At 51.8% G+C, this 19,631-nt stretch overlaps 1 protein-coding gene across 1 annotated transcript in view; it reads right to left on the bottom strand.

The window, feature by feature from the left end:
- Positions 1-2,762: 2,762 nt before the first annotated feature.
- Positions 2,763-19,631, bottom strand: part of SMAD6 (SMAD family member 6) — an 82,609-nt gene continuing 65,740 nt past the window's right edge. The window contains exon 4 of the mRNA XM_012451376.3: positions 2,763-4,644. Within this exon, the coding sequence (XP_012306799.1) occupies positions 4,106-4,644 (539 nt within the window). The 3' untranslated portion in view covers positions 2,763-4,105. The remainder of the gene's footprint in view (positions 4,645-19,631) is intronic.

Genomic DNA, 19,631 nt, shown 5'->3' with positions numbered 1-19,631 from the left:
GAACTGGACTCTCAGACCCTCAAGATGGCAGCCACAGGGCCTCTCCCTGACACTCGAGGCCACCTGAGGACCCCAGGGAAGTCCTGAGCTTCGGAGCAGGAGATAGCTTCAAGGTTGAGATCCCTGTGTCCCCAGAAATCAGTCTTTCAGGTGTGCATATTATCCCCCAAGGGACAAGGCCACTCCAACAAAGCCAATCACATCCAGGGCATGGGGAGAGCTCCAGACTGGCATTTGAGACGGGGGGGCTTGTTCCTTCCTCCACGGAGCTTGAACAAATGACCATTAATGTCATCATCAGCTTCTTTATCTGTAAGGGCTCCCAAGCAGTGAGTTAGCGTCACTAGTCATTCTTCCAAGCACATTCTTACATAGAGCAGCCGGCTATGAGCCTGCAGAGTTCAGACAGAAGGGCCAAGGCCTGAGCAGTGCAGGGCAACAGTCTGCGGAGAGAGGCACGGGGACTCCCACGTTAGGTTTGGGCCTCAGGGTTGCAATGGGAAAGGGTGTAGGAGTTTGGGCTGGCAGCAGAACCAGGAGCGTTTTCCTTGAAGGGCAGGGTAGGGCCAGTGAGGCTTAGCTCTAAGAAGCAATGTCTGCCAGGGATGGTGGCTCACACCTATAATCCTAGCACTTTGGGAGGCCCCGACCGTGGATCATCTGAGGTCAGGGAGAGGATGTGGGATCAGGAAACCTGGGTCACACTCCAACATTCCTTGATTACAGGCTTGAGGTGAGCACTTCCCTGCTCCAGGCCTCAGTTTCCTCACTAATAAAATGGGGCTGTCAACCCCTGATGATGTCAGATCATAATGATCACTTCCATATCCAGGCATTGCGGAGTGGAATGGCAAGGAGCCCCTCTCAGGAGACTGGCATTGGTGGGCACCAGGCTCAAGGGGAGCCAGGATGGGTTCAGGGCTCAGGGGACCCTGCAATGATCCTTAGGAGGCCCAGGTCTGCTCATCTCCCTGGTGAGAAACCAGCTCACCTTCCCCATTGCTCCCTAAAGATCACCCCCGCTCCTCATCTTGGTGTTTGAGACCCCCCAGCTACCTTTCCAGCCCTGGCCCTGTGTTAATAATACCACCTGGGTCAGGCGCGGTGGCTCACGCCTGTAATCCTAGCACTTTGAGAGCCTAAGGTGAGTGGATCACCTGAAATCAGGAGTTCGAGACCAGCCTGACCAATATGGTGAAATCCCATCTCTACTAAAAATACAAAAATTGGCCGGGCATGGTGGCATGCGCCTGTAATCCCAGCTACTCTGGAGGCTGAGACAGGAGAATCGCTTGAACCTGGGAGGCAGAGGTTGCAGTGAGCCAGCCTGGGCACAGAGTGAGACTCTACCTGAAAAAATAAATAAATAAAATAATAGCTGCTGTGTCCGGATGACCGAACAGGTACGGCGTGGCGTGCTTCATTCTCCCAATTCGTACCTACTTCTGAGGTGGAGACAATCTTATTCCCATCTTACAAACAGTAACACCAAAGCATGTCAAGAAGTCATTGAAGTCACTCCGAGGGGCAGAACTGGGATTTGAACTCGGGCAGCCTGGCCTCTCCTGCTTCCTGGTCTCTGCCACCCCCAAACTCTGCTCCTGTACCTTCTGCCAACCTTAGCCTGCAAGCTTGCTGCTCATTTGTCCTGTGAGGACCAGAGGTCAAAGCACTGAGCCCTCCTAGGAGGCCTCCCCGATTCCCCTCCTCGGCACTCCCACAGAAGTGGTTGCTTATTCCTTTTGGCTGTGCACCCACAAACTGCCTGTGAGCCTGAGGTGTCTCCCAGCCCTCCGCTAGACCAAGAGCTCTCTGAATACTCACTCCAGTGAGACAGACATCTCTGCTGAGTGTCTTCAGAGCAAGGCCTCAGTGCGGAGCACCCTGGCATGGCCAGCTTTGGTCAGTCCAGAAGCACCGGCATGCCTCGGTATGGGGACAGAATTACAGGGTGCGGGGGGCAGTCTATTGGTAAATAACTTTGGGAAACAAAGTTAAACGGTTTGACTTCTTGGAGGATGTGGCGGCACTCCTGGCATTCATGTCCTTGTGTGATCCCTCCCACATTGTAACAGAGATGGTTTGTATGACCAGTAAGCATGGGAGAAGTGACGGTATGTCACTTCAGAGATATAGTTACAGAAGACAGCAGCTTAGGTTGGGCATGGTGGCTCATGTCTGTAATCCCAACACTTTGTGGGGCCGAAGTGGGAGGATCACTCGAGCCCAGGAGTTCGAGACAAGCCTAGGCAACATGGTGAAATCCCATCTCTACCAAAAATACAAAAATTAGCCAGGCAGGATGGTGTGCACCTGTAGTCTCAGCTACTCAGGAGGCTGATGCAGAAGGATCATCTGAGCCCAGGGAGTCTGAGGCTGCAGTGAGTCATGATGGGGCCACTGCACTCCAGCCTGGCTGACAGAGTAAGACCTTGTCTCAAAAAAACAAAACAAAACAAAACAGAAAACCAGCAGCTTCACCCTTGCTCTGTTGATCACTTGCTCTGGGGAAGCCATGTTGCAAGGAGCCCAGTGGAGAGGCCCATGTGCAGGGATCTGAGGGATCCTGCCAGCAGCTACGTGAGCGAGCCTGGAGCAGGTCCCCCAGACCCAGTCAAGACTCAGATGACTGCAGCCCTGGCCGACAGCTTGATGGCAACCTCGCAAGAGACCCTGAGCCAGAACCACTTGGCCAAGCTGCTCCCAGATTCCTGACCTACAGAAACTGTGGGAGATAATAAATGTTAGTTATTTTAAGCTGCTAAGTTTGGGGATAATTTATTATGCAGCAAAAGATAATACATAGGACTTCTCAGAGCACTTCATATGTTAATATAAATGTCCAAGAAAAAAGATATACAATGCAACATTCCTCTTCATTATCTGGCCAAGGAGACCTTCTTTTTTTTTTTTTGAGAATATTCTTCAGAAAGCTGATCTAATGATATGGCTCTGGTCCTACAATTTGATTTAACTTCAAACCTTGATTTTGTCTCACGAGCAAGTCATTTATCCTTCCAGAACCTCAACTTTTCCCTTTTACAAAGTAGAAATAAACCATCTGCCTTTACACAAATCATTAATACAGCCCTGGATGGGCAGATTCTGAGCTATTTTTGGCTGGGGGTGGGAAATAGCCTGTCTAGGTCCTAAGAGAATCTACTCACCATAAGGCTCGAGATGGTTCTGCAAGGTAGCAGGTGGGTTCAAGGCCCATTTCAGTCTTTGTTCCCCAGGCTGTTTCCACAAAGTGGTGAGCAATAGTGTCTTCTTCAGGCCTGCTCATAGCTCAGAGATGGTGGGTGTGGGCCTGGGCCCTTCTAGGCCAGGACATGAACCTCCTCCATCAGACTGGAAGAGCTTGTCCAGGATAAAATGGCCAGTGTTTTCTCCCTTTCCCCACCCCTGTCCCTAACCGGGAGCCACACCACAGCCGTGGGCAGGAAGGAACGACAGAACCTTCTCTGGTTTACTTCAGAGTAAATGTGACTTTCCTCCCTTTTCAATTTGTTCTGTCTTTATCCAATAAAAGTAAAACTTGCAAACTGAGGTGAAGTTTTAGGGAACATGATGGGTTGGAAATCCGCTGAAACCCTAACTGCCCCTCTTCGTAAAAAGAAGACAGTTTAAAAAAAAAAAAAACTATAATGCAAATACTTTATTATCGAGTGACTGGTATTAGCTTTTTGTCTGGGCGTTAATAGCTCAAAAACCATACACCAAACCCAGGCTCTTCCACCTAGCTCTGCTGTATCATTTTTTTTTAATATATATATATATATATATATAAAGGAAAGAAGAGGAAGGAGGAAGAGAAAGAAAATATATCTGTATTGAAAGAATTATAAGCCAAAGTGCGTCTTTCCTGTTTTGTCCATATACACACATTGCACCATACATAAATAATTACATTGTAAAAATGACTCCATAATTACAAGTATAATATATATTTCCATATAATATATAAAACTTTATATTAAATCTAGGTAGATGATATCTGGGGGTTTTCGTCTGTGGGGGCTGTGTCTCTGGGCATCGGTGCGTCTTGAGGCCGGCAGGTGGCGGTGGCCGCGGCCTCCCACCTGCCCCTCTGCCGGGGCCGCCGCTATCTGGGGTTGTTGAGGAGGATCTCCAGCCAGCAGGGGCAGGAGGTGATGAACTGCCGGGAGTAGCAGGGCCCCCAGCCCTTGGCGAAGCTGATGCGGACGCTGTTGGGGTCGTAGGGGCCGTCGGCGGCCTCGGGCTCGGGCGCGTGCTGCAGGCCCGAGCGCTCGAAGTCGAACACCTTGATGGAGAAGCCGGGCGGCACCTTGCGCACGACCAGGGCACGGCCGCCGGGCACGTCCAGGGTCGGGGAGTTGACGAAGATGGGGTGCTGGCCGCGGTTGTAGGCCCACACGCCGTCGGGCTCCTTGCTGAGCAGGATGCCGAAGCCGATCTTGCTGCGCGTTCGCCGCACCGACTCGCTGCGCTGCTCCAGGTTGAGCTGGCCCAGGCAGAAGCCGCTGCCCTGAGGTAGGTCGTAGAAGATGCTGACGGCCTGGTCGTACACCGCGTAGAGGCGGCCCACGCGCGTCCGGTGCTCCCAGTACGCCACGCTGCACCAGTGGCTCGGCTTGGTGGCGTCCGGAGACATGCTGGCGTCTGCGGGACAAGCACAGGGACCGCCGCGTTATTTGGGGTGGGGAGGTGGGCGCTGCTGTCTGCACAGTGGGAGCTGGGTAAGGTTTCCAGCATCCAGTGGTCATGTGGGCACCGACTGTGTGCCAGGTTGTCCTCAGGAAATGCAGCACACAACGGGACATCTCTTTCACACACGCAACCTCACACGAAGGAAGAAACAAAGGTAATGAGCCAGAGTGCAAGCCAGAGAGTACCTGCTGTATGCTAGGTGCTGTGAACGAATAGGCATGAACCCAACATACCCTGCCCCTGACGCTTCTGCTAGCAGGAGAGAGACAACTGCCGGCACCCCTGAAGGAGGGACTGACTGTGGGGCACCCGCCGTGGACCAGGCGTGGAGCACTGTACTTCTTATTCATCACAGCACATGGGACTCACTTGGTCCTCACGATCACTCTGCAAGGATGCCGCCTTCTTCTCGTTCTACAGAGGAGGGCACCCAGCCAGGATTTGAACCCACTAGTCCAAGTCCCAACCTGACAGGGCTAGGCTACTGGGGGATAGGGAGGTTGAAATCACCACATTCGAGGACTCAAGCACAAGGAGGCAGGCTGGGGGTGGGGGATTTGCCCCAGGATCCCTTCCTGCCTGGAGCAGTGGGATTCCTGTGGTGGTCTTGTTATAAATATGACTACCTGACTGCTCCCTGCCTCAGCCTCAGCCTCCTGGCACCGTCCACCTGAGTTGGCTTTCTTGGCAGGAAATGCAGGTTGGCACCAGAACTGCAGTCACTTCTGCATGGCAGGGGAGCTGAGGGTCCCTAAATGACAAAGAAAATGGCTCCTTAAGGGCTCTGGAGATGGCCAGCAATTCTGAGGTGTGTGCTGCTCCTCTCTGGGCCTCAGTTTCCCCACTGTACAGCAAAGGGGTAGCTGTTACTGAAACCTCTTGTCACTCTGACTGGGGGCATCTGTGTGTCTGGAGGAGTTTAACAATCTTCTGAGACCAAAGTTCAGACCAGCACAGGCCAGGGTGCTCCCTGCTCTCATGTGGCCACTTCTCAGATTCTGACATCTGGCCTCTCCTTGGAGCTCACAGCTCTGAGAAGCAGGCAGGCACCCATAACTGCGCAGTGAGGTGACATGATTTGCCTGCCACACCTGCTTCCACACGGGTCCCTGGCCAGGCCTGTGCAGAGGGAGGCATTCTGCTGGAGGCTTGACAGAGCAAAGAGAGGTGCTTCATGGCTGTTTCTCCAAGGAAAACTGATCAAAGTCCAACCAAATCCCAGAGGACAACACTTCTAACAGCTTCACCTGGGGGCTTGAGTGAGGCCAGCTCTGGCTGCCTTTGCCTTTGCCTTGCCCTGGCTTTGCCCCTGCCTAGAGGCTCCAGAAGAACTGGGTGGCAGGGCCCCTGACATCCCCTTACATACTGGGAGGCCCATCCAGCCACCTGGCAGGAAGTTGTCTGCCTCAGGGGCATCCTGGAGGCTGACTGCTCTGCTGTGGCTTTGGGCTGGGCACAGGCCCCATAAGTGTGCCCCTTGCCCTGTGCCTGGTACTGAGGTCCCAAACACAGGTCCCCAAGTCTGCTGGTGATAATCCAAGTTCTCACACCAGCCCACAGCTTGGATCATTTTGCCCACAGTCTCCAGCGAGGCCTCTGATGCTTTCAGCTGATGGTCAGGAGAGGAGGAAGAGGTCCTGCATCCTGCCCTCAACTGAACTACCCCTTAGCCAGTGGGCAATAGTGACAGACACAGCTCAAACCCATGGGAGGTCATCAGGCTGCAGGCACCAGGCCAGTCTCAGCAGGGGGGCAGTTGGAAATAGCCAGACTGAGCTCCAGTCACCCCATGCCAGTGCCCCTCTCCCTACCCATCTATCTGGCATAGGTCTGGGAGCCCCCAGGGGCCAGAAAAGCAGCACTGTGCCAGCCTGGCCATGAAACTCCAGTACCCACACTGTTTACCAACCAACAAGAATTCCATGAGTGTGCCAGGTAGGGATGCAAAGAGGTGATGCCTGGAGTACGCTGGGAGACAGGACAGGCAACGGCGTTCATGAGTGCCTTCTATGAGCTACACCCCTTCTTCACAACAGCCTCGTTTCACCTCTACTAGCACCCCATTTCACAGGTGAGGAAACTGAGGCCAAGGGTACACACCAGTGAATGCTGGGGCCGCCTCAGTGCCAGGCCACATTCTGGAGGGGAGCTCTTCTCCACTCTCCAGAGGGTTCAGCCCTGGCCCCTCCCTAAAACCTGTGCACTAAGCAAGTCCCTCTTCCTCCCTAAGCATCAGTTTCCCTATCGGTAACCATGACTGCTCTCATGGTCCATGAGTCCTAGAGGTGACTTTCTACAAGCTGGGGCATCACTATGCCCACTCTTGGAGGACTCACTTTACTGTCTCACTGAGGGAGCGGTCACTGCTGCCCTCTTCACAGACAAGGCTCTGAGACAGCTGCCCAGCCACAGAGTAACAGCACTACCCTGTCCATGGAAAAAGGCAGAGTCTAGTTGGGGAAGGGCAGGGGCTCAGGGCATGGGTGGAGTGACTTTCTTTTTCCCAGCTTCTGAAAGGTTTCTGGCTGGGAAGTCTGGGAGGCTGAGGCAGGAGGGTTACTTCAGCCCAGGAGTTTAAGCCCAGCCGGGGCAACAAAGCAAGACCTCATCTCTACAAAAAAACTTTAAAAAATTAGCTGAGCCTGATGGTGTACATCTGTAGTCCCAGCTACTCGGGGAGCTGAGACAGGAGGATTGCTTGAGCCCAAGACTTTGAAGTCACAGGGAACTGTCATTGTGGCACTGCATTCCACAGAGTGAGACTTTGTCTCAAAAAAAAAAAAGAAAGGCTTTTCAGCTGGGCACGGTGGCTCACGCCTGTAATCTCAGCACTTTGGGAGGCCAAGGCAGGCAGCTCATAAGGTCAAGAGTTTGAGACCAGCCTGGCCAACATAGTGAAACCTCGTCTCTACCAAAAACACAAAATATTAGCCGGGTGTGGTGGCGGGCACCTGTAATCCCAGCTACTCAGGAGGCTGAGACAGGAGAATCGCTTGAACCCCAGAGGCAGAGGTTGCAGTGAGCAGAGATCCCAGCCTGGGCACAGAGTGAAACTCTGTCTCAAAAAAAAAAAAAAAAGAGGAAGAGGGAGAGGAGGGGAGGGGAGGAGAGGAAGCTTTTCAATTCAAGGACAGATGGGACTTCCTATCCCCTCCTCTCAGTTGCCCCCATCCCAGCCAGGTCAAACTCCCCCCGTCCCCCCACCTCAAAACCTGTGTCCCCAGCCTAGCCCCAGCACTCCTTATGGTACCCTATGACTGGGGATGAAGTCACAGAGCTGCCCTTGGGCCTTGCCTGCCCCAGCCATCCAGCTCAGGGACACCCAGGGCAGGAGCCAGGCCCCATCCCCTGCAGCTTCCTTGGTTGAACAGACTGGGTTACACATCATCAGGTCTGTGCTCCTAGCCAAGTCTCCCAAATTCAGGGAGACAGACTGCCACCTCTGGGAAGCCCTCTCTGACCTCTTCCCTCCTGGGGCACCTGAACTGCAGCTCCTTCCTTGGCCTTAACAAGTGTCTGTGATGCTGGTCACCGCCCCCGAGTTGGTCTACACTCTCTGACTAGGAAGGGATGGGTCTCCATCTATCCCAGGGCCTCGTATATCCCTAGGACACTCTCTTGGAACATGTTATTAGGTTGATGCAAACGTAATCGTGGTTTTTGTCATTGCTTTCAATGGCAAAAGTCACGATTACGTTTGCACCAACCTAATAAAAAGGAAGGAGCCAGGAAATAAAATACGCCCCAGCGCCTGCACATTGCCCTCACCCCACGGGAATCCTGCCCAGCAGGTGGACTGGTGGGCTCAGGCCCTCAGGCACTGAAGGGTGGTGGGTAAAAACTGAGGTCCCTTGTCTGATCCAGAGGGGAAGTCACCCACTCTCAGCCTCCCTATCACCCCCCCTACCCGCTCTCAGTCTCAGGACTTCAGAGCTTCAGTATCTGCCGACATTGTCTTATCCGGGAAGACCCAACACTTAGGGCTTCCACAAACCAACACGTTTTTTAACAGGGGAGTTGGGAATGACACAGGGCTACTACTGCAGCCTCGACCTCCCAGCCTCAAGCTATTCTCCCATCTCAGCCTCCCAAGTAGCTGGGACTACAGGTGCCCACCACCACACTCAGCTATTTTTTTTTTTTTTAATGCAGAGACAGGGTTTCGCCATGTTGCGCAGGCTGGTCTTGAACTCCTGGGCCCAAGCAATCTGCCTGTCTCGATCTCCCAAGTGTTGGGATGACAGGCATGAGCCACTGCACCCGGCCTACCACTGCTTTATTTTGCCACGTACAGACTTATTTTCTAACTTATTTTTATTTCTTTCACCATGGACCAATGAAAATTTAGTCTTGAGACTGACCTGTTGGGACCACGAATGGAGTCCAATAATCTGGTGCCCCAAAGACAGCACCCTGGGGGGCGTCGAAGGACTTGCCCAAGGACATACGGCAGTGGGCGGTAGACCTACGGCCAGAACCTGAGAGCCCAGAATTCTACTTTAATCCACGCTGCGTGATCCAAAAGGTTTCCCAGTGAGACCAACCTAAGGCTGCCACCACGGACTGGATGTGTGGCTATCAATCGATACACTGCTAAATGCCCCCAAGCCTCAGTCTCCCTGTTTGTAAAAGCACTGATTCATAATAAAGTGCTCCACCATTCACACATCTTTGAATTTTCTGGAAACTCCAGCAAAATCAGCTGAGTGCAGAAGGAAGGAGCTACCTTGTTCACGAGCCCCAGTGTTGGCCTTACCCTCCAGGGGCCAGGGATCTTTAGTGGGGCCAGGGGTCACGTCCCAGGGTCACCACTATGGATGGTCTCAATAGTACTGTGGTGACAAGGCCCTTTGCAAACTGCCAAGCATTGTACAAATGGTAGGGGTTAGCCCTTAGCCTGGCACCTGCGGTGGAAGAGGTGCTCAGTGAGTGACGGAATGGAAGAACAAAGCAATGAACGCCTGAATGTCTCCATTCCCTCACACACGTGCATTCAGATTTCATGTGGGGTGTCCAACACAAGCTGACATGCTCTCTGCGACACCACGAGTGAGAAGGTGGTGCCCCCCTAACCCATGGTCCCCCCTCTGTACTTCCCACAGCTGCACAGCCCCTCCTCCTACGTCTGAGTCATAAGCCTGGGCTGCCACTCAGGTGAGGGGACAGTCTCTTGCAGAAGGATCTTTTTCTCCTGGTGGCTCCTAGGTTGTGGCACCGCCATCTCCCACAGCCATCAGCCTAATTAGGAACCAGCTCTTTAATTGCAAATAAATACCAGGGAGTCAGACCCGAGTGAACAACATCAAAGATGACCGAGCTTTGACCGAAACTCCCGCTCACTGCCCCCTGCTCAGGGCCTGGCCTAGTTCCCAGCCCTGCTGGGTCCTGCTGGGAGGGTTCTGTGGGGAGGAGGAGAGGAGCTGTGTCTGGGGTGGATCTGGCAAAGTGGCACTAGGCTGGGAGGAGTCCTGCGTCCTGGCCCTGATCAGCAGGTCATCTCCCTCCTCTGGCCTCAGTCTTCTCATCCGAACAATGACATCATTACTCTCCCCAGCTCTAAATTTCCACGATTTAGTTAATGTTCCTAGGACTAGCAGCTCTAGTCCTAACCACCGAAACTCAGAAACCAGCTCAGATATCCATCAACAGAAAACCAATAAACAAAAACTAGGCACATCCAGCCAGTGGAACACTACTCACCAAGAAAAAGGAGCAAGCTACTGACACCAGCAACAAGGTGCGTGAATCTGAAGGGCATCCTGCTGAGCATGGGAAGCCAGACACAGAAGGTTCGCGGTGTATTTCCACTGAGGCAAAACTCTTGAGAAGGTAAACTAATCTACGGTGCTATAAATCATAACAGTGGCTGGGTGCAGAGGCTCATGCCTGTAATCCTAGCACTTTGGGAGGCCAAGGCGGGTGGATCACCTGAGGTCAGGAGTTTGAAACCATCCTGGCCAACATGGTGAAACCTAGTCTCCATTAAACATAGAAAAATTAGCCAGGTGTGGCAGCCCATGCCTGTAATCCCAGCTACTCGGGAGGCTGAGGCAGGAGAATCGCTTGAACTGGGAGGCAGAGGTTGCAGTGAGGCAAGATCACGCCAGTGCACTCCAGCCTGGGTGACAGAGCGAGACTCTGTCTCAAAAAAAAAAAAAAAAAAAAAAAAGCCAGGTGTGGTGGCGGGCACCTGTAATCCCAGCTACTCAGCAGGCTGAGGCAGGAGAAGAGCTAAAACCCGGGAGGCAGAAGTTGCAGTGAGCCAAGATCGTGCCATTGCACTCCAGCCTGGGCAACAAGAGTGAAACTGTCTCAAAAAAATAAATAAATAAAGCAAATCAGAACAGTGGGGAGAGGGAGATGGCTGGGAAGAAGCACAAGAGAACTTTCCAGCATGATGGAAATGTCTGATTTCTCGATTGGAACCATGGGAACTTGGGCATCTGTGCTGTAAAAAGCCACACCCTGTACACTTAAGAGCTGTGGATTTCATTTTAGGTATGATACCTTGAAAAAATTAAAAAGAAGAAAGTGGCAATGTCCTGTGGCTGTCCTAGAGTGGCCCAAGCAGTGCTCCACAGTGGCCCAGGGGACAAGCCCTGTTCCTTCCCGGTGGCACCCACATTCCTGCCACCAGAGGGTGGTGGCTGTCTGTGCCGAGGAGGAGGAGGAGGCGACTGGCCCCAACAATAGGCCTTCTCCCCTGCACAGAAATCGGTCCCTCCGTGGCTAGCATTCTTTCCTCTTGGCCTCTCTGCCCAGGGAGGGTGCTGTGAGCCCAACATGTAATTTTGTGGGGGCGCGGGGGCACCAAGAGGGCTGACTGCAGTCTGAGGGAGGCGGGGAGTGCTGAAATCCCAAGAAAAGCCTTTTGCTTCTTCGAATCAGCAGTTTTCTGTCAAAACAAAGGCCAGGAACGTTCCTGTGTGCTCCCCCGTGGACTGCATGCTCCAAGAGCCTGAGCACAAACTGCAGCCTGCTTTCTTCCGGCTTCCCGCTTTCCTTCTGGCCAGACTGCCCTGGACTCGGCCATCCCCTGCAGGAACCAGCGATGCACCCAGCTTAGACTCCAGGGTTCAAGCCATTCTCGGGAGGCTCAGCCTGAGTCCTCCAGGTCTTCGGGGGTCTGGCCGGGTGGTCCCTGCTCCTTCACCTTCCAGGTCTTTGCTGCTGCTTCACACCCACCTGGGCCACAGCAGACACCCAGGTGGCTCTCTAGGGCTCGACGGAAAGGGACCCACTCAGCCCCTCGTTAATGGGCCTGAAACAAGGGCAGACAGGCCCAGACTCCACTGAGAGCGAAGAAGCGATACTCAAAGTCTCAGAAGCCCAGAGAGGTTAAGTGACTTGCCCAGGGTCACCCAGCAAGTTGGTGGCAGGGCTGAAGAGGGGCCCAGGGCTGGCTTTTTCAATCCCCTTTGCACAGGGCTGCACTGAGGCCTCCCACCCGCCTGGAAAACTCCTTTCTTCTGTCCCGTGTCATGCCTGTGGCTTCAAGTTCCTGTCCAACCGGCAGCTTTTCATCTGTGGCTCCCAGGCCTGGGAGTAATTACGTGGCCCTGCATCTGGTTAACCTAACACCCCTTTTAAAGCCTTGTTTGCCCATTAGATAAGTAGTTTTTGTTATCAAACTTAGAGGGAAAAAGGAGTTTCCACTTAAGTCTCCTTTGTCGTTTTAAGCTACAGAAATGGCTTCAGGTTTTGCAGCAAGTCTAGAGATGCAGCATTAATTAGACGCTCTTTTTCTTTTCTTTGTGAAAGGAGGGGAAGACCAGTTCTTTATCCACCGGGCTCTGGTAGTAAAAGCAGAGAAGGAATATGTAGAGGGCCATGTTAATGGTCAACAGCTTAGAACGAGCCTCTCTGCTGAACTCTTTCCAAAAGCTGGGCCCAGCTGACAGGAGTTTCCTCTTGTTCGCTCCCACCCACCCCTCCCCACCCCCAACCTCAACTCCAGCACCTTTGGCTCCTAGAGGAAGCCTGGCTTCCAAGGGGAAGTTCCTAATCGGTCATTACATCACGGGCGGTCTGGCCACCACCGCAGCCTGCCTGCACAGGGCCCACCTCGGGGGTTCTTTTGGCGGCTGGTCTCTGCACTGGCCACCACCCTCCAGACAGCTGCTCAGCTGGTCTGCTGGGAGTGGAGGGACACCCACAAGACAGGGAGTGTGATGGGAACAGGGAGGCTGAGTGACAGCATCAGGAGGAGGGACACGGAGGAACGTGCAGTCCACATGGCTGAAGTGCACAAACAGGCCCAGAGGTAAAGTGACTTGCCAAGATCACAGTGGAAATTAGCAACCCAGCTGGGACCAGGATGTCTCCTGCATAGGGTTAAAAGCACGGACTCAAGAGCAAGGGTGCCTGGGTGTGAACCCCAGCTCTGCCACGCAGCAGCTGTGAAACCTTAGGCCTTCACCCTTCTAGGCCGCAGTTTCCTAACCTGTAACACCGGGATGCAATCAGTGGTTACTTCATCAGGGTGTCAGGATTAATTTCAAGTGTGTCAAATAATGCCTGGCTCAAAAGAGGCATTGCATCATTTATGATTACTAATATTATTACCACCGTGCAGCCTTATTTACATATGTATATAAATTATATGATAGAGTGACTCAGCCTGTATAGTTCATAAGGCTATTCATATTCGATAGTAACACCTGCAAACATAGTATCTGCCAGTGGAGTTGAGACTCAAGGGGAAGTAACAGTAGTCATGATAATATAATAAACTAGCTCACATTTAAGAAACCCTTACCAAATAACAGGCAGCATCTGAAACCCTTAAAATGCACTACCTCAACATTCATTCTCCCATCTTTTTATTTATTTATTTGTTTTTTGAGACGGAGTCCCGCTGTGTCGCCCAGGCTGGAGTGCAGTGGCACAATCTCGGCTCACTGCAACCTCTGCCTCCTGGGTTCAAGCAGTTCCCTGCCTCAGCCTCCCGAGTAGCTGGGATTACAGGCGCCTGCCACCATGCCTGGCTAATTTTTATATTTTTAGTAGAGACGGAGTTTCAGCATCTTGGCCAGGCTGGTCTTGAACTCCTGACCTCATGATCCACCGGTCTCAGCCTCCCAAAGTGTTGGGATTACAGGCGTAAGCCACTGCGCCAGCCAATTCTCCCATCTTAAGATGAGGGAGCTGAGGCCTGAAAGTCTGGAAACATATCCCAACTCCTCAGCCAGGAAGCTGCAAAGTAGTATTTGAGCTTCCATCCATCTAGGCTTAGAGGTGTGGACTCCTTGCATTACTCCTGCAGTTGCAACGTGTGCACTGCACAATCCGAGAGGACATCAGGGCAATGGCACAGACACCATGCTGTAAGAAGGCAGCCACGTCCACTCCAAGTCATCACATGGGGGTTCTGCAAAGACTGGATGTTAAAAGGGGTCCTCAGTGGTGACAGCGCTAATGACACTGCCCCCGCGACATGCTGTCCACCTTCCTAGGAGGGCAGTGGGCTTTTCAAATACCACGCCCTAACAGCTATTTCTGGCCCCCTATGCAGCCCTGTAAACACACTTTTTGGCTTTTTTTTTTTTTGAGATGGGGTTGCACTTTTGTTGCCCAGGCTGGAGTGCAATGGAGTAATCTTGGCTCATTGCAACCTCCGCCTCCTGGGTTCAAGCAATTCTTCTGCCTCAGCCTCCTAAGTAGCTGGGATTACAGGCGCGCACCACCATGCCCAGCTAATTTTGTATTTTTAGTACAGATGGGGTTTCTCCATGTTGGTCAGGCTGGTTTCGAACTCCTGACCTCAGGTGATCCTTCCACCTCAGCCTCCCAAAGTGCTGGGATCACAGGCGTGAGCCACCACACCTGGCCACTTTTTGGCTTTTAAGTGTAGTTTCTCCCGCACACTCAAACATTCTGCCCCTCTAAAATACAAAAACGAGTATTTTGTAGATGGGCCACACTCATAATAATTCATCTTGAAAAAGGCTGCTAGCCCTGGCTAGTCCCTGGGGAGTGGGAGGCTCTACACTCTTCATTCATGATCCTTTTTGAACTGTGCAAGTCCAGGAGGCAGAATCATCCCCATTCTCAGGACAGACCCAAAGTCAGAGTGCAGCACAGGAATCCTGATGGACCAGCCTGACCCTGAGCCCACTGTCTCTCCACTGGGCCCTCCTTGGTGCTGTCATATGCTCCCTGAGCTCTCTGGGGTGGTGCTCAGAGTCCCCCAGTTGCAGGAGGGGTTTAGGAGTGATCTGGGGTATCCTGACGGTCAGAGGTCACCTGGCTGGGTTGTACCCAGCCTTGAGACCGAGTGTTTTCTGCAGGCTTTTCTCTACAGAAAGGCCTTTCTTTCAGCCTCGGCGCCCCGACGGCAGCCTGCTCGGCCCCACGTCTCTGGCAGAACAAAGTGGCGGCCTGGGCTGTGATGGGTAAGGTTTCCATTCTTTCATCTCTTGCAGTACTCAAACAAATCCTGAACAGATGAACTCGTCTTGCAATGACACAAAACAAGCTTTCTTGCCCAGGTCCTAATACACAGGCCTGCTCAGTGTCTCCTCCACAGACAGTTCCCGCAGGAGCCATTAGGCCTTACCACTCCAACGGCAAGGGAGCCCACCAGAGGATGAAACCTGGGGCTGCACTCCCACAAGCATGCCTCCACCTGCCCTTCACCTGCAGCTCACCCGTCTGGCCCTGCCGAAGAGATCGTCTCCCACCTGCTAAGACTGTTCTGGGTTCCCGGGGCCCAGGCAGCATGACTTTTCTCTCCAGGTCCCGGGGCTCTGTGGTACAGGCTCCCTTCTTCACTACACTCTCTGCAGACAGCTGTAGCTGCGAAGAGCCACACGGAGGCTGGTGGCAGAGCTATCTCCTGCATCAGAGGACTCATCCCATCAGACTCTGCACCAGAAACAGTGGTGCTGCCCTCTTAAAAGAAACCCCAACAACTTAAGCCTGAAAAGGACAAGACCACCTGGTAAGCAAACAGGGAGCCCCTCAGGCCCTTGGGGAGGAAAGGAGCCCAGGTAGGGGAACTCTGGTTCCCTGTGTCCCGGAGGGAAGGAGGGTGGACAGGGAGAGCCAGGGCAAGATAAGCAGATTATAAAATCAGCCCGGGTTTTGAGAAGGAACCAGTTTCTGCAACAAAAGCCTCTGAACTTTGCTCCCATTCCAAGTCCTCTTTTGTTTTAACACAAAGTCAGACTCCGGAGTGTTTGTTTGTTTTCTTACTCAGAGACCACCTGGGGTGGGAAAGCCTTGCTTTCATTATTGCCTCTGGAAAGGTTCTAAAATAACAGTGTACAAGACAGTGAAGCTGGGTACCTCAGTTCCCAGGTGGCAGTTGTGAGATGGGAAGGGGCCCCCAAATCCTACCAGCCTGTGGGTCTGCACTGCCTATGGCCGAACTGCTGGATTCACTTTTACATTAGGCATTAAATGCCCAGTTTCTCCAACTGAACCCAACCATGATGTCCCTGGTTAATCTGAGACCATAGAGACAAAATTGGCCCTTTGGGGGTTCAGAGAGGGACAGCTTGGGCGTGCATCAGAGGTGCAGGGATGCTGGTTTGTAGCAGATGATGGCATGCTTCAAGAAAGTGCTTCTCGGCGCGGCGTGGTGGCTCACACCTGTAATCCCAGCACTTTGGGAGGCCAAGGCGGGTGGATTGCCTGAGGTCAGCAGTTCAAGACCAGCCTGGCCAACACGGTGAAACCCTATCTCTACAAAAAAGACAAAAATTAACCGGGCACCCGTTATCCCAGCTACTCGGGAGGCTGAGGCAGGAGAACTGCTTGAACCCCGGAGGTGGAGGTTGCAGTGAGCCAAGATTGCACCACTGTACCCTGGGGGACAGAGCGAGACTCCATTTCAAAAAATGTGTATTTCTCAAATACAATGTGTATTTCTCCAATACAACATTTTTTTTGGCAAACCTACTGCCTTAGACTTCTTAGACCCAATATAAAGCCATAAAAGCAAAGTACCTAAAAATTGCCCTCAATTAGCCTGTCTCAGCTCTCGGGAACAGGCACCCACACTGGTGTAGAAACGTCCCAGGGGGTAACCAGGTAAGGTACCCACAGCCCAGCACCCTCAAATGCTTGGCCTCACCATCTCCTGCCACACTCAGTGTGAATTTCATCCATCCCACTCTCTTGCTCTGGAATGCTTCCTGAGACCACAGTTGATGGAGAGGTGAACTGGTGCAAATCTTCACAGCCGTGTTACTGTGGGCAGGTGACCACATCTCTGAGAACCAGGACCAGCTACCTAATTTTGAGGGCCCAGTGAAAAATGAAAATGCAGGGCTCCTTGTTCCAAAATTATTAAGATTTTCAAAATGGTGAAAGCAGAGCATTAAGTTAAGCACAGACCCCTTCCAAGCAAGAGCCCTGAGTTACCCCATACATTGAACACCCATGGAGCAGGCCCTGCCAGGGGCTGGTTTCCTCCAGGAGATTACCTAACTCATAGGGGTTAAGGTATTTAGAGAAGGGCCTGACAACAGTAACCAGCACTCGGGTGACCATGAGTTTCCTTCCCCATTCCCCAATACTTGTCAGAAACTTGCTTGACCATCCAGACACCACTGTCACTTCCTTTGGAAAGCCCTTGGGTCTGAATCACACGCCCCTCTTCTGTGACACTCTAATTTCTGCTGTCAACAGAAGGGTATGTGTCTCCACCCAACTCATCCACCAGCAGGCTGGCCTGGGATTCAGCTGGCCTGATCTCTCCTCTCCTCTCCAAGGACCTGGTACTGTGTGGCCTAAAGGAGGTGCTCTCAGCAATGGGGAACTGAATATAAAAACTCAGAAGCTAGAAGGGGTTTTGGAAAGTCATCTGCCTCCTTTCAAACCCAGCCCCAGGTTTGAAAATGGCACTGTGGCAATATTGTTCCCATTTAACAGATGGTACTACCGATGCTCAGATGTCAGGATGTTAGGTAGGCGGGGAGAACCATTGTCCCCATTGGCTGATCCTCATGATGCAGCCTAGTTAACAGAATGACAAATGAGCTTACTATGTGTGAGGCTTGTTTTAGTGGATCAAAATAAAATAAAATCACCTAAAGCCTACAAGTCATCTTACCTGGCAATGAGGGTAGATTTAATTTCTCTGGCTTACTAAGTCTATGAAGGTAAATGGGACAGGGAACATGGCTTTGAATGGAAAAGCAAAGAATGGGGTGGAGGAGCTGGTTTTCTTATTTGCAAACTCTCAAACGCAAGCCTCATCTAACACCAGTTTGTTCTTATTTACCAACTAGTCAGAATCATGTGACCTCTGCAAGTCAAATATACCTGCCTCACTTTACACTAAAGATATAGGCTGGACGTGGTGGCTCACGCCTGTAATTCTAACACTTTGGGAGGCCAAGGTGAGAGGATCACTTGAGCCCAGAAGTTCGAGATCAGCCCTGGCAACATAGCAAGTTCCCATCTCTACAAAAAAACAAAAAATTATCCAGGCATGGTAGCATGCTCCTGTAGTCCCAGATACTCTGGAGGCTGAGGTGGGAGAATAACTTGAACCCAGGAAGCTGAAGCTGCAGTGAGCCGTGACTGCACTACTGCACTCCAGCCTGGGCAACAGAATAAGACCCTGTCTCAAAAAAAAAAAAAAAAAAAAAAAAGATGCAGCTTGGGATAATCACTCCAAAATTAAAAGTACAAAAATGGGGCACTAGATAATAATTCTTGCATTAAATCCTTTCCTTTAAAATAATCTTTTAATCCACACCTCTTTGGTGAATGCAGAGGTCTATATACTGAATTTTCTTAAAGTGAGGATTGCCTCAATAGATCTTGGGCTATTTCTGGAACAAACAGGAATGCTTTATAATTAGCAAAAGGCTAATATTGACTGGAGAGATTATTAATCCACAATTAAATACTAATATTTACTGCAGAGAATGCAGTAACACGAGACTTAAGCGTTCCCAACAAAAATGTTGCAAAATGCCCTACTGGCTTGGCAGAAGTGTATGGCTCTGCCATGGCTACCCGTCTATTCTCTGTGGCTATGCTACTGTGCAGGCAAGTTGAAGCTGCTTGATGCATCCATGCCCAAGCACCCAAGCTGCCAAGAAAGAGCTGCCTTGTTTGATCGGGGTGAAGGGTGCAGAGGAGGGAGAGACAGCCAACCAGTACATCCATCCCACCAGGCCAATAGGCAGACACAGCCCCACAGAGACCCCAGGACCCACACCTCTACCCCAAGTCCAAGACTGGTTTCCAAGGTAGGAGGAGGCCAAGCTTGGTTCCCACAGCCCATGCCAAGAAGGTAGTTCTATCCTCATAGATGGTAATAGGGGGAATATTCTTTTGAACTGTGGAAGGTTTCCCAATTCTGCAAGCCCATTCATAAATGACCTTGTTTTAGCCTATGGAATATAAAGCTCAGAGGTTTGGTGACCGCCCCATGCCCCACAAGGTTAATGACGAAGCGATCAGATGTTCCTTCCATTGCCACTGTCACCCGCCCAGCATCTTGAAGAAGGTGAGTTATTATCTCAGTAACAGTTTCGTATTTCTCAGAGTGATTCTTTAGCCTGTGTCTGGGTAAAAGCACACACTGTGTGACTAAAACCAACACAGCAAGAGTAATGAGGGCAGTGATCACAACTGTCACCAGCTTCTATTTGGTCTTCTATCCCCAAGGTTAACCTTTCAGTGAAGATGGGCATGCCATGTTTTCCATGATCCAGTTCATAACTGTAAATTTCTTCTAGAGAAGACAAGAGTCCCAGAGAGACATCTGGGCTGAACTTGATGATGGCAATGCCCAAGTGCCTTCTAGAATGGTCTCCCCCTCTGGAGGGCTGTTTGCAGCTACAGGAACCTACGTGATAGGTGGGAGGAGGGGGTGCCTTTCCTGAATCACAGGGAAGCCTTGCTGGGGTCTAGCCAGCAAGCAACTTACATGCATGGGCCCAGCAAACATTGGCAGAGATTCGCTAAGTAGGGAC

This window comes from Aotus nancymaae, unplaced genomic scaffold (assembly GCF_030222135.1).
Source record: "Aotus nancymaae isolate 86718 unplaced genomic scaffold, 86718_ANA_hifiasm-v0.15.2.pri h1tg000003l, whole genome shotgun sequence".
NCBI lineage: Eukaryota > Metazoa > Chordata > Mammalia > Primates > Aotidae > Aotus > Aotus nancymaae.
The sequence above is the reverse complement of the archived record's forward strand: the minus strand, read 5'-3'. Positions and strand labels throughout refer to the sequence as shown.